This window comes from Gallinula chloropus, assembly GCF_964237585.1.
Source record: "Gallinula chloropus genome assembly, chromosome: 1".
Taxonomy (NCBI): domain Eukaryota; kingdom Metazoa; phylum Chordata; class Aves; order Gruiformes; family Rallidae; genus Gallinula; species Gallinula chloropus.
The window spans coordinates 50,832,782-50,844,848 of record NC_140085.1 but is presented as its reverse complement, the minus strand read 5'-3'; the positions used below and the strand labels follow the sequence as shown (position 1 = coordinate 50,844,848).

At 43.0% G+C, this 12,067-nt stretch overlaps 2 protein-coding genes across 3 annotated transcripts; one reads left to right on the top strand and one right to left on the bottom strand.

Annotated features, from left to right (window-relative positions):
* Window positions 1-3,711: 3,711 nt before the first annotated feature.
* ALG10 (ALG10 alpha-1,2-glucosyltransferase) lies at window positions 3,712-8,023 on the bottom strand (the record flags this gene model as incomplete). Its single annotated transcript, XM_084275713.1, has 3 exons — window positions 3,712-4,767; window positions 7,351-7,548; window positions 7,859-8,023. 3 exons carry the CDS (start codon window positions 8,021-8,023, stop codon window positions 3,712-3,714), a joined length of 1,419 nt encoding a protein of 472 aa, XP_084131839.1.
* A 57-nt stretch (window positions 8,024-8,080) lies between these two features.
* On the top strand, window positions 8,081-11,107 carry TPRKB (TP53RK binding protein). Of its 2 annotated transcripts, none has more exons than XM_084270876.1 (5): window positions 8,081-8,134; window positions 8,385-8,637; window positions 9,351-9,473; window positions 9,999-10,175; window positions 10,989-11,107. In XM_084270876.1, exons 2-5 carry the CDS (start codon window positions 8,497-8,499, stop codon window positions 11,073-11,075), a joined length of 528 nt encoding a protein of 175 aa, XP_084127002.1. In that variant the 5' UTR covers window positions 8,081-8,134; window positions 8,385-8,496; the 3' UTR covers window positions 11,076-11,107. The 2 variants fall into 2 exon arrangements, with proteins under 2 accessions (XP_084127002.1, XP_084127003.1); XM_084270877.1 differs by having other exon boundaries at window positions 8,119-8,149.
* Window positions 11,108-12,067: the final 960 nt, after the last annotated feature.

Below are 12,067 nucleotides of genomic sequence, written 5' to 3'. Positions count from 1 at the left end.
AATACTTCAGGAGCAATATGTTAAACCAAAAGATACTTGCTCCAAGATTGTAAAGTATGTTTAACTGATTCTTGCATCTAAACAATGCTACTGCTATTTGTAAAATTTCCAAGACAAGGTGATGGAATTTTGAGACCTCTCTTTAATTATGATGTAACTCAACCATCTTGATTTCTGAGACTGACTCAGACTAACACTGAGCATTACCTGCAAACTCCCTTTGGTAGTTTTTTACAGAAAGAGTGGTGAGGTGCTGGAACAGGCTGCCCAGAGAGGTGGTGGATGCCCCGTCCCTGGGGGTGTTCAAGGCCAGGTTGGATGGGGCCCTGGGCAACCTTGTGTAGATCCAGGCCTGGAAGTTGGTGGCCCTGCCTGTGGCAGGGGAGTTGGAGCTCTATGATCCTTGGGCTCCCTTCCAACCCAGACCATTCTATGATTCATTAGAAAAAGTGAAAGCATAGCTTTAGGGTAAAAATAAATTATCCTCTCATGTTTTAGCAATTCATACACTTTCCTCTTTAACTTTTATCAACTCAGCCTGCTTTTAAATTACAAAAATACATTGATTATAACCGTACTCTTAAAATATATATGTATAGTGATAAATCCCATTCTAAAATATTATGCCATCTTATATCGTTGGTTGAAAAAAACTCCCAACAGTTTAGACTCCTGCCATGGGATTTCTCTAGTGTCTTGTGATGTGGAGCTCACTAGACATTATTGTCCTCTAAGTCTGGGGGGACTTTTTGCATTCACTTTTCTTTAGAAAAGAAATGCATTAACACCACAGAAATTTAAACTCGTTTCTTTTCAGCTGAAGCAGGGCTGCTAGCTCTGTTCAGAGTAACTAGGAAGCATAAACACTGTTTCCTAGGTGTTGACAATCAAAGGCAGATACCAATATCAATAGACACAGCAGACAAAACAAAACACCTCTGGACTTTGTAAGCACAGAAATTACTGCATCTTGTCAAGTGAAAGAACATCTGCTCCTCTACATAAAGCCAGAAAAAAACCCCCAAAACACAGGTCTACAAGGCAATTCAGAATTCTAGCCATCCCTTCCCATCTTACCATTTCAACTCAATCCATGCTGAAACCTGAGGACACAAATGAAGTTGTACTAAAACACAAGCAGGCTCTTCACCCTGTTTATGTTTTTACTGGCATGGTATACAAAAAAGGACTGGAAGCAGAAGGTGTGTAAGACTTTCCTCGCTGCAACATGTCATACCAAAATCACGAGACAACTTCCGGGCCACACTCCTTTCTTGACAAGACTTGTTATTATTGAAAAGCAACCCATTCTGGGTTTCTTCTACCTCGTCAACTTACACATACTCAAACAGTGATGGAAAATGGCTTTCCCTACTATACACACATTACCAACAAATTACCATACTGGCAACAGGACAAGAAGTAAACATTGACCTGGCAAACGTCTTAAATTCAATACAAATAAACACAGTCACTAAATAGTGGCTTTAAGGTTTCCTTAAAAGAAACAGGGTTGCAATAACACCAGACAGAAGCATCTGAGCTAACAACACTCCTCATACTGTTAGTACAGGGAAGGGATCAGAGCCAGGACATTGATATGCATACTGTAAAAGGGAAAAAAACCTCAAACCAGTACTGATACAGAATCATAGAATCAAAGCATGGCATCTTTATTCAAGCTGGTCACATTTTGAAATATTTTCTGGCCATTGTATGCTGACAAGAAGAAGTTCAGTGAAATAAACAGAATTTCATTTCCTGGGGAACTCAAGCATGTGCCTAACTGGCTTTGATTCCCAAGACACAGGATCTACGCATAGATTTTCACAGAATCACAGAATACAGAATGTGTAACCTTTAAAGCCCATGCAGTAGTCCAAACCCCTGCAGTAAGCAGGGACATCTCCACTAGATCAGGTTGCGCAGAACTCCACCCCCCCCCGACCTTGAATATCTTCAGGGATGGGGCCTCCACCACCTCCCTGGGCAACCTATGCCTGTGATCTACCACCCTCGTATTGAGGAATTTTTTCCTAATATCCAACCTAAATCTCCCCTTTTCTAGTTTAAAACCATTACCCCTTATCCTGCTGCTACATGGCCTCATGAACAGTTCTTCCACAGCTTCCCTATAAGCACCTTTCAGGTACTGGAAGGCTACTGTAAGGTCCCCTTGGAGCCTTCTCTTCTCCAGGCTGAACAAGCCCAACTCTCTCAGCCTGTCTTCACAGGAGAGGTGCTCCAGCCCTTTGATCATTTTTGTGTCCCTCTCCTCTAGATGCACTCCAACAGAACCACGTCCTTCTTGTGTTGAGGTCTCCAAAGCTGGAGTAATAACTCCAGACTACTGACCTTTTGAGAAACAATTCCATTCCAGAAGGACTGCAGTGGCAATAACATGGTACGTTTGCACAGATTTGGCTGCAGCATTTTCATCACAGCATAAGAAAGAACTTAAAGATCCTCCACAGTATGTGCAGCTTTGGATCCTTCTCCCCACCCCCAACATAATTTAGTTACATTTTAAATTGCTTAACAGTTAACTTTCAGTGATCACATATTTTTGAGTCTAAAGTCAGGAACCATTAGAGTCTTCTTTTATTCTAATGATGATGCACTAAGATGCTTTTCTTAAAAAAATACATATATATATATACACACACACACACATTGTATTTTACCTTTGTAAAACAAAATATATACTCCCCAGCTCCATTAGATTTGTATATATATATGAAGAACATTTTAAAGAACAATTCAGTAATGCCATTAGTATTTCTTTAAGATTACACGATCTTAGAAACACTCAGCTCAACTTGGGAGTGTTCTCATACCCTACTTCAGTACAAACCTGTGAACACAGAACCTCAGGACATAAAAGCTTGATTATTTTAAAGGGCATTCATTCTACTGTGTAATGACACATTTCAGTGTGACACACACAAATTACTCCTTTCCTAATAGGTCACATTATCAACTGCAATTTATCTTTTGTTGTACAATAACATTTATTCCTCCAAAGAAGGTACATGCACGTAAGTCTCCACTATATTTTCTAAATATCGGTTTGAAATATAATTTTCAAAATGCCCTAATGATTTAAGAACCTACACTCTGTTTGCAAAACTAATGTAAGCATTTATGGCCAAAAAGTCATGAAAATTCAGTCTGATGTAGGAGGTTTTGAAAACAATTATATTTTAGCAGTGGTTCATACGTTGCCTGCTAGCAAATGTAGATGGAGTGGCCTGATCCAAGGAACAGATAAGCACCTAGAGGTAACAAAAAGATGAAACACTCAAATATTTTGTTTTAAAGAGAAACATGTGAGACAAAAGCTGTTACACCTTCAAGGGCATATTACATAATATTTTATTATAATGAAAAATTACTGTAAACATCTCCCTTATTTCACATTAACTACAGAAAAGTGTTCTTGTATTTCTCCTCATACTGAATTTGTTAATTCCAGAAGCTCACAAATTCAATATGTGGAATACCTCCACATTACAACAGATGAGATCTCACATTCAGTTCGAAGAAATAAGCAAGCAGCTTGCTTCCCCCATTCCAACTGGGGAAAAAAGTCCTTACATAATGCAAAACATTGCTTCATTCCAGAGTCTACAGCCCTGAAACAGAACTGAGTTTTCCTAAGGGTATGAAAGTATCAAAAATCCCAGATGAAAACAAACCAAAAACCCAAAGTCACCACATAAACCTCTGGATTTCATCACTATTTGGCCATTGGAATGTTCTGTTTAGAAAAAGATAGAGAGTCACTGCATTGACAACAATATAAAAAGCCAGCTCCAGAAGCTGCCTATACAGAGACGGAAATGGAATATTAAGCCTATATATTAAGAATGGCAAAATAAAGTAACGGAATTCCAGCAATTTTTGAGGAACTGTGACTGCCAATAAACACACAAAATACATTAAGATCCAGAATATCGATTTTGACTTTAGTGTATCTGCAAAAGTCCAGCCAGCAAATATATAGGCTGGAACTAATGCATATTTTACAAGCTCGTGTCTTTGGAAGACTTTTCTCCACACATAGAACGTGTAATGTCTGTTATCTGCTAGTAAATACTTATGGACATAGGTGAATTTCCAGATGAGGAACAAAGAGGCGACGGCGATTACGCTGTACTGCACGGGGTGCTTCCGTAACGACAGAAGGAATTTCCTGATTTTAGCAGGTGTCAGTAAATGAGGGAATGAAAAAAAGACAGTGAAGGACAGAAAATAGAACAGCTGAGGGAAGTGCAAACAGGCTTCGTGGCTGCTTCTGTCCCCAACAACTATTCCTCCATTGATGTAGACAAACCCAAAGAACACAGCTACTAACATGATGTATGGCCAAGTTAAAGCGGTGAGCATAACCAAGTTTTTAGGTGATGTGAGATATTTAATAAGAAACTTCAGTATTCTGATCGAATCTGAAAATGATCCTTTCCTGGAAGAAATCTTTTCATCTTTCTTTTTCTGCAACTCTGTCTTCCAGGCTTCATTCAGCTTCTCTGCAACAACGTGTCCAGCACAAAAGACCGTCCACACGATATTTGTTTGACGAAACATGAAGCCACAAAATCCAAGGAGAGCTGAAGTTTTATGGTTACCATAAAGGCACATTAAATAGGCAAAGAGAGTAAAAAATACTGATCCTGGGTCCGTGTAATACAGGAATGTAAAAAAGTAAAGGGTGGGAAACATTGCAAGAGTTAATGTAGACAATATTCTCTGCAAACCAGACACAGCCTAGAGAAAAAGCAGAAAAATGAGGTTAGTAATGTCCAATTTTTAAATTTTTTTTAGAAAAAGCCAAACAACGAAGTATAATTGTTGAGAATTCCATTAACACAATGTAACATCTCTAATGCTGTTTGGTTCCATTACTGCATTAGCATGCATGCTGTATTTTCTTTAACCTCCTACTATATTTAATACAGAATGTCAGACTACATAAAGTTAAAAGACAAAATAAAGTACTGAGCGTTGTCACAGGTGACTTAAAAATATGTCAGGTATGGCAGGAAAAAATACATCAGGTATTCATATATTTTTGACATTAAAATCATTGTAGGAGTACAACTCCTCCCACACCTAGGATAAAAGAGTTGCACTAGTGGGGAAATGAAGAGGAAAAAAATTAAATCAATGTTTTATGTCCCTGAAATCTCATCATCATGTTGTGAGGTAGCAGAACACATCATTCTATCCTTTTGCCTCTTATTGAAGTCAGTCCACAGAGCAGCCAGTTCCAAGCTTCTAAGCTTTGGTGCAGCTTTTATTATTTACCTTCGTTGTAATTCATGAGTTCGAAAAGAAACTTTAGAGAAGGTAGGAGACCATGCAGTTAAAAACTCCTCCCAGTTATCCCACTCACTACATGATGCATCTCAATTCACAATGTGAAAAAATGTTGCATGATGTTTCTGAAAAATGTAGCGTGGGGTGAAACAGCCAGTCACCACCTTACAGAAAAGAGGAACAGAGAAAATGGCTGAGCTCAAAGAAGTGCAAACAATACATTCCCTAATGCTTAGACCACTGTCATTAAACCTTTTGCTTTCTTACATTTATAGTTCTACCTCCAAGCATACCATTAAAAACGTTCCAGAAGTGGAAAGGATTTACTGAATTCTGTATAGTCTTATCACGCGCTTAAACACAGAGTGTCCTCTAAGAAAATCCATCAGACCAAGTTTCTTTATAGCAAAGGAATCCTTCAGTTATCGGGGAACAGGAAAAAATTGTTCTTACAGTAAAAAGTGAAACTAAAGAACTTCATTAAAGATTCATTAAATATTTTGAATAGGCCATTAATCACTGGAACAATTCACCGACTGCAGTGGTGGATGCTCCACCACTTTAAACATACAATACCCAAGTTTAGCTGTTATGGTCTGCATGGGTGGACAGCTGAGACAGGCAAAACCTGGCTGGCTGGTTTAGTGGTCACACTTCATCCAAAGGTGAGTGTTAACAACCAGCGTTTACACAATCAATTTGCCCTGTTTAACATTTTCAGCCGTGACTTGAAGGCAGCGAAGTCACCCTCATTAAGTCTGCAGGCGACACTAAACTGCAGGCACCTGGCAGGCCACTAAAGAGCAGAGTTGCCATTCAGAGTGACCTAGACAGGCTGGAGGAATGAGGCATCAGAAATATTACGGAATTCAACAGGAACAAATTGAAATACCTGCAGCAGGAAATGAAGAAATCCCCAAAATGATAAAAGGTTGGGCACTCAGCTACAGGAGTAGCTGAGGAGCTGCTGGTCTGTGGAAGGGACCTTGGGGTCTTGGCAGACAGCGAGGTGAACATGAGCTGGCAGCGTGCCCTGGCACCAAGGAACAGCAGCAGGCCCTGGGTTGTGTTAACAGGAGCACAGCAGCAGATCAGGGGAAATTATTATCCTCTTCACTCTATGTTTTAAGGCTGCACCTAGAATGCTACGTCCAATTTTGTGTCTTGTGATACTAAAAAGGTATCAGTAAACTGAAGCAGTGGCAGAGGGGCACCAAGACATTTAGTTGAGGGCTAAAGCACCTGCCCTGAGAATAAAGGCTGAAGGACCTGGCCTTGTTCAGACTGGAAATTAGATGGCTTGGAGAGACTGAACAGCACCCTACCTATACCTGAGAAAGTCAAGAGGTAAAGGAAGCCAGGCTCCTCAAAGCGGTACGCAGTGGGAGGACAGGAGTCATAAGCTGAGAGGTTCACACTGGATGTAAAACAAAACCTTCTTCACTGCAGGGCCAGGCAGGAATGCAGCAGGTTGCCTTGAGAGGTTATGCAGTCTCTCTCCATTCTTGGAGAGTTTTGCAGGCCTGATCTCAGGGCTGGCCTGCTTTGTGCTGGAGGGTGGACTTCCTAAGGTGCCTTCCAATCTGAATCATTCTCCACCTCTGTCCTACTAGAATTATTCTCCTGTTCTAAATACTGACATCAAGCTTGGTATCTTTCTAAAGAACACATTTTAGTTTAAACCCTGCTTACAGGGCTTCAATCAGGATTCACTGCTTTAAGTTTTGTGTAGTGTTAAGCAATTTCAACTCAACGAGCACTCAGACCTTTGGATTCTAAGTCTATATGCGTACTAATTTAAATTTTATTTAACTTGGACTACTTCTAGTTACACACAAATTTTTAGAGGATTGCACCCTGGGGCAGAAAAAACATATTAAAAAAAAATAAAGGAACATATCTCCTTGGCCAAACTGGCAGCAACATTAGCAGTTACATAAAACTGAGAACAGCTCACATACGTAGTGAACATACACATAGGCATCAAAATTGCTTGTATGAGTGCATAAAATTATTCTACTTTGACCGTACCTTATTCTTCTGATGGATCTTGAACAGAAGTAAATACAGTAAATAGAAGTTCCCAGCGCTGAAAAGGAGGTTAATGAACCTGAGCATTCCCGCAGAGCACACCACGCTCCCCGTCCACCCGAAGAGCCATGCCGCAGGCTTCACTACTCCCACCGAGACCAGGTACAAGCCCGGCAGTGTTGTGATCATGGGGTCCCACTGAAAAATGGAGAGAGAAAGCAGTTTACACAGCTGTTGCTACACCAAAGAGGTGCAAGAGACGCATGACAGGTTCATGACACGACCACCGCCCACGCCCCGCCTTGGTAGCTCGGATGTTTCAGCAAATCTCTGGCATTATTAGATGGGGATTTTTGAACACTTTGCATCCTGCCTGGTGCACACCATGTAACAGCAAGCAGAAACCTGCGTTCTGGACAACGATGACCAGAAATCATTCCCTTTTCAAAGCGCACACGGTACGTTCATAGAAACCATCGACCCTGACTGGAAAACACAAGCTCAGCACCTGGAGGAAGCGGCCTTGGCAGTAGGCCTGCGCCTGGGGAACGTGGAAGGCCTCGTCCATGTAGGGCCCGCGCTGGCGGTGGTTGATCGCCGCGAAGAGCAGGCACGACAGCAGGAAGGCACCGCTCATAACTGCCGAGAAGCCGTAGGCCTCGGACCGCTCCATGCCGCCACCGCCGCGCTGGCCGGGAAAGAGCCGCCCTTCCGGGGAGGGCTAGGCGCGGGGAGGAGGGGCCTGGTGGTGCGGGGCCGCGGCGGAGGCGCTGGCCAGGCGGCGGTGAGGGGCTGGAGGGTACGGCGGGGGCCGGGCTGGGCGAACGGGCGGGAGGAGCCAGGCGCGGGCGGAGAGTCCCGTTGGAGCGGCCGCTGACGGGCGGGAAGGAGGGAGGGGAGCAGCGGCCCGGGCCGGCGGGAGCGCGGCCTGAGTCCGGCCGCGGAGCCCGCACGCGTGGGGTGTTCCCCCCGGGAAGCGTTGAGAGTCGTATGTGAACGGCTGCGCGTAAGTAAAGCTGCGTTTTATACACCAGCGACAGGAGCGGGCGCGGCTCTGCGTAACCGCTGCTCCGGCAAACGCTGCGGGACTGGCGGTGCTGTGCGCTCCCTGGACTGGGCCGGGCCGGGCCGCGCCATCGCTGCGAGATGGAGTTAACGCATCGGCTGGAGCTGTTCCCTGCCTGCAGCGTGACCCTCCTCCTCTTCAGGCACGTGAAAAACGCCGCTGCCCTCCGGAAAAAGGCCATGGAAGGCGCCATTGACGGGGCGCTGATAAACCCTGCCATGGTGAGTGAGGGCTCGCGTCGGGCCGCGTTGCGCGGGGCAGCGTGGAAAGCCGCCTCGCCGGGAGCCCGGTGAAGAACGGCCCGCGCCGGTAGCCGCCGCCGCCCGGGTCGCCGTGTGCCGGGCTTTCACCGCGCCAGCCGCCCCTCCGGCAGTGCCGCGCAGCCTGAGGCGGGCTCCCTGTGCTGAAGGGCCGAGCCCTGGCAGCGTTGGCTGAAGCGGTCGTTGGGCTGATTCACCTCACGGCCTACTTGGTGGAGCTATTTCACTCTGCTTCTAGCCGTAAAAACGCACCAATTGCTTAACGCTGTCGCAAATCTACTGTTTGGAGGTTTTGTTCTCATTTAAACCCATGGCTAGTTTCTTTTTTTGTTAGAATTAGCGAAGCAGTAGCTAGGGAAGGGGGGGGGGAACCTAATCTGGCAATTTTCTGACAGGTTTATCAATGGGATTCTTTCAAAAGATTTCAGTAACCTGATTGAGAGAGTGTAATCTTTGTTCTTATGTCAAGTACTAACCCACTCAGGAAATAATCACACTGACTTTGAAAGACCAAGAATTGCTAGAATAAAGAGCAGAATACTGTTTTGCTAACTTCTGTGATTGCAGACTTAGGCTATCAAAATTATGTGGTCAGGTTGGTTGTTGGTTTTGTTTTTCAGAGTTCAAAATAGTATGTTAAATGTCTGTTTAACTTATTCTCTTGTGTTTTACAGATTGTAGATCCTTTTCAAGTTCTCGTGGCAGCCAACAAAGCAGTTCATCTACACAAGATAGGTAAAATGAAGACCAGAACCCTTTATGCAGAAATTATTTTCAGCCTTTCACCAAACAACAATGTAAGTTTTACTGAAAAGATGTCTTTTTTGCTAGGGACGCTGAGATCCATGCAGCCAAACTAAATATATGTATTCACTTAACGGGTTACCTGGCTACTGATAGATGTTACTGTTATTCTTAATAACAATAATACGCTGTTACATCTTGTAGCTTGTCAGAATTCCATTCATTTAAGACGTGTCAATTTATAGTTTTGGTATATAGTCTTCTTTGACCCAGTAATTGAGATGGTTGTGTATATGTAGTAGAGGCAATGGCTTCAAGTTGGAGCACAGGAAGTTCCTTTCACGGTGAGGGTGACAGAGCCCTGGGACAGGCTGCCCAGGGGGGTTGTGGAGTCTCCTTCTCTGGAGATATTCAAGACCTGTCTGGACACCGACCTATGTGACCTGTCCTAGGGAACCTGCATTGGCAGGGGGGTTGGATTTGATGATCTCTGGAGGTCCCTTTCAACCCCTACAATTCTGTGAATCTGTAATGAGAAAGTAACTTGTGACATTTTGGTATTTTTCACCTTTTCTTAGATTTCAGATGCATTTAAAAAGTTTGGCATTTCAGACAGTGACACGGCAGTACTCATTGTTCTGATCGCAGATGGAGAAAAAACGGTAAATCTGGAAGACATAGCATCTCAGGTGGAAGGCCAGCAGGTTTCCCTAGATGAACTACCTCAACTAACAGACACTGCCAAAGTTAAAAAGGTATGTAGCCAAAAGAGATGACTGGCCTGGAGAAAAGGGATAGTGTATTTAGTTGACTGATTAAATATCAGCGGACATTATTAACTTAGGGTTTGTGTTTCTTTAGCACAACTGGAAACTTGTTTTAAGTTAGCCTTTATTATCTCTTTCTTATAATTTTTTTTTACTTGAAAACATTTCTACTTGTCACACCCTGACATCACAACATTTAATTCTTAAAATTCTTAACACTGTCAGGAAGTTGGAACATAAAAATAAATTCCAGATTGCTGCCTACCATTCAGGCGTTTTTGCTTCCTGTTTTCCATTTAATTAAAAATAAACTTGCAGTCCTGAACAGTTTCATAATCTTCAGCACATAAATAGTCCCAGCATGGGTGGTTAAAATCAAAATGTGTTGATTAGCTGCTAGGAGCTGTGTAAGGGCATGTGTGCTCTTAACAGATCACCATATGCTAGGTAGGTATCTCGAGGCATATGTGTTTCACTTGATAAAATTCAAGTAACTTAAATCATCTTGGTCGTGTCTGTCAAAGTAATGATGGGGGGGCATGAATAAAATGGGAAGAATCATAGCATATCATTTGTGGAGCTAAAATTGCTGCTCTTATTCAGTGTCTTAGCTTCCCTTCATGTCTTGCCCGGTTCCTCAGGTCCAATTTTGCCTTGCAGTCACGACAATATAAGTTTCCAGTGTAGACGTGGAGGAGAAGGGAAAATCTTTTCTTGTGTACATATTTTTAGAAGATACAGGATCAGTTTTTTTTCTTCCTTACACAGCTTTTATGTTTTTCTTCTTTTTTTTTTCTGCAGATGTACAAAGTCACTCCACAGGAAGAAAAACTCGGCACCTTATTGGATAGTATTGTTTGCAGAATGTCAACAAAAGACGTTTTGTGAAGTTGTGGAAATAAATATATTTTTGTAGAGAAAAAAAATACGGCTTTTTAAGATGTAAAAACACTTTTTTCATCCCTGCATTTCAGAGAAAGTGGTGTAGTGCTCTGTAGTCAGCTGACATCTGAGTTTTAAGCTTGGATGTGGGGGTGATGTAAGCACAGAGAGCTGTTCTGCCGTGCAAAGCAGAATCTGCAATAGGGGTTTCTGTCCCATTTCCTGAACGAGCTAAAAAGCTGGCTTTTGCCAGCACCTCGAGTTGTTTGCAAACAGAAGGCTGGGAAATACTTTTCTCTTTCATCAGATGTTTTGCTAGTCCCACATAGGATTCAGACATTGTAAATAATTTTTACTAACCCTCCCTGCGTGTAGGGAGCAGAGGGGAGGTTTGCACCCCTGATGGATGCTAATAATTTTAACAATAGTAGTGCTGGAAAAGCTGTTTCTACAGCATGAGGTATTGCTGACAGACTGGATAAAGGAAAGTTTTCCATAAATTGTCAGCAGAGCCTCGGGTCTTTCTGCTAATGGGGTGGAGACACTACCCAGCCTTTGGGCACAGGAAGGATCAGGAGGGGCACCAGGGCAGCCAGTGGTGGGGGCAGTGTGGAGCAGGGGCATCAGAGATGTGTAGAACAATGAAAGAGGTCAGTATGGGTGATGGTGGTGGTGGTGGTAGCACCAGATGGTCTGATGTCATTTGCTGCAGCATACTGCCAAGGTAATGATGTGTTGCTGTTGTACTTTAGTGTTGGTGTTAAAGGATAAAGAGAGATGTTTTTACTTTACAACACAGAATTACACGTGGTGATGCTGACCTCCAAGGGCCTGGTTCCAGGTGCAGAATTCACAGAGAAATTTGCACCATAGATTTATTTGCTTAAATTGTCATTATAGCTTATGAAAGGATCATTGAACTCATTTTGGTCTTTTGAGCCAGTGTTAGGAAAAGCCCTTAAAGGAACTGGAAAGAATATTGATTTCCAATAGACACC

Coding starts and splice junctions, on each gene's coding strand:
- TPRKB (XM_084270876.1), top strand. CDS start 8,497: ATGGAGTTAACGCATCGGCTGGAGCTGTTCCCTGCCTGCAGCGTGACC. Junction 8,638..9,350: donor CGCTGATAAACCCTGCCATG/GTGAGTGAGGGC, acceptor TGTGTTTTACAG/ATTGTAGATCCTTTTCAAGT. Junction 10,176..10,988: donor ACACTGCCAAAGTTAAAAAG/GTATGTAGCCAA, acceptor TTTTTTCTGCAG/ATGTACAAAGTCACTCCACA.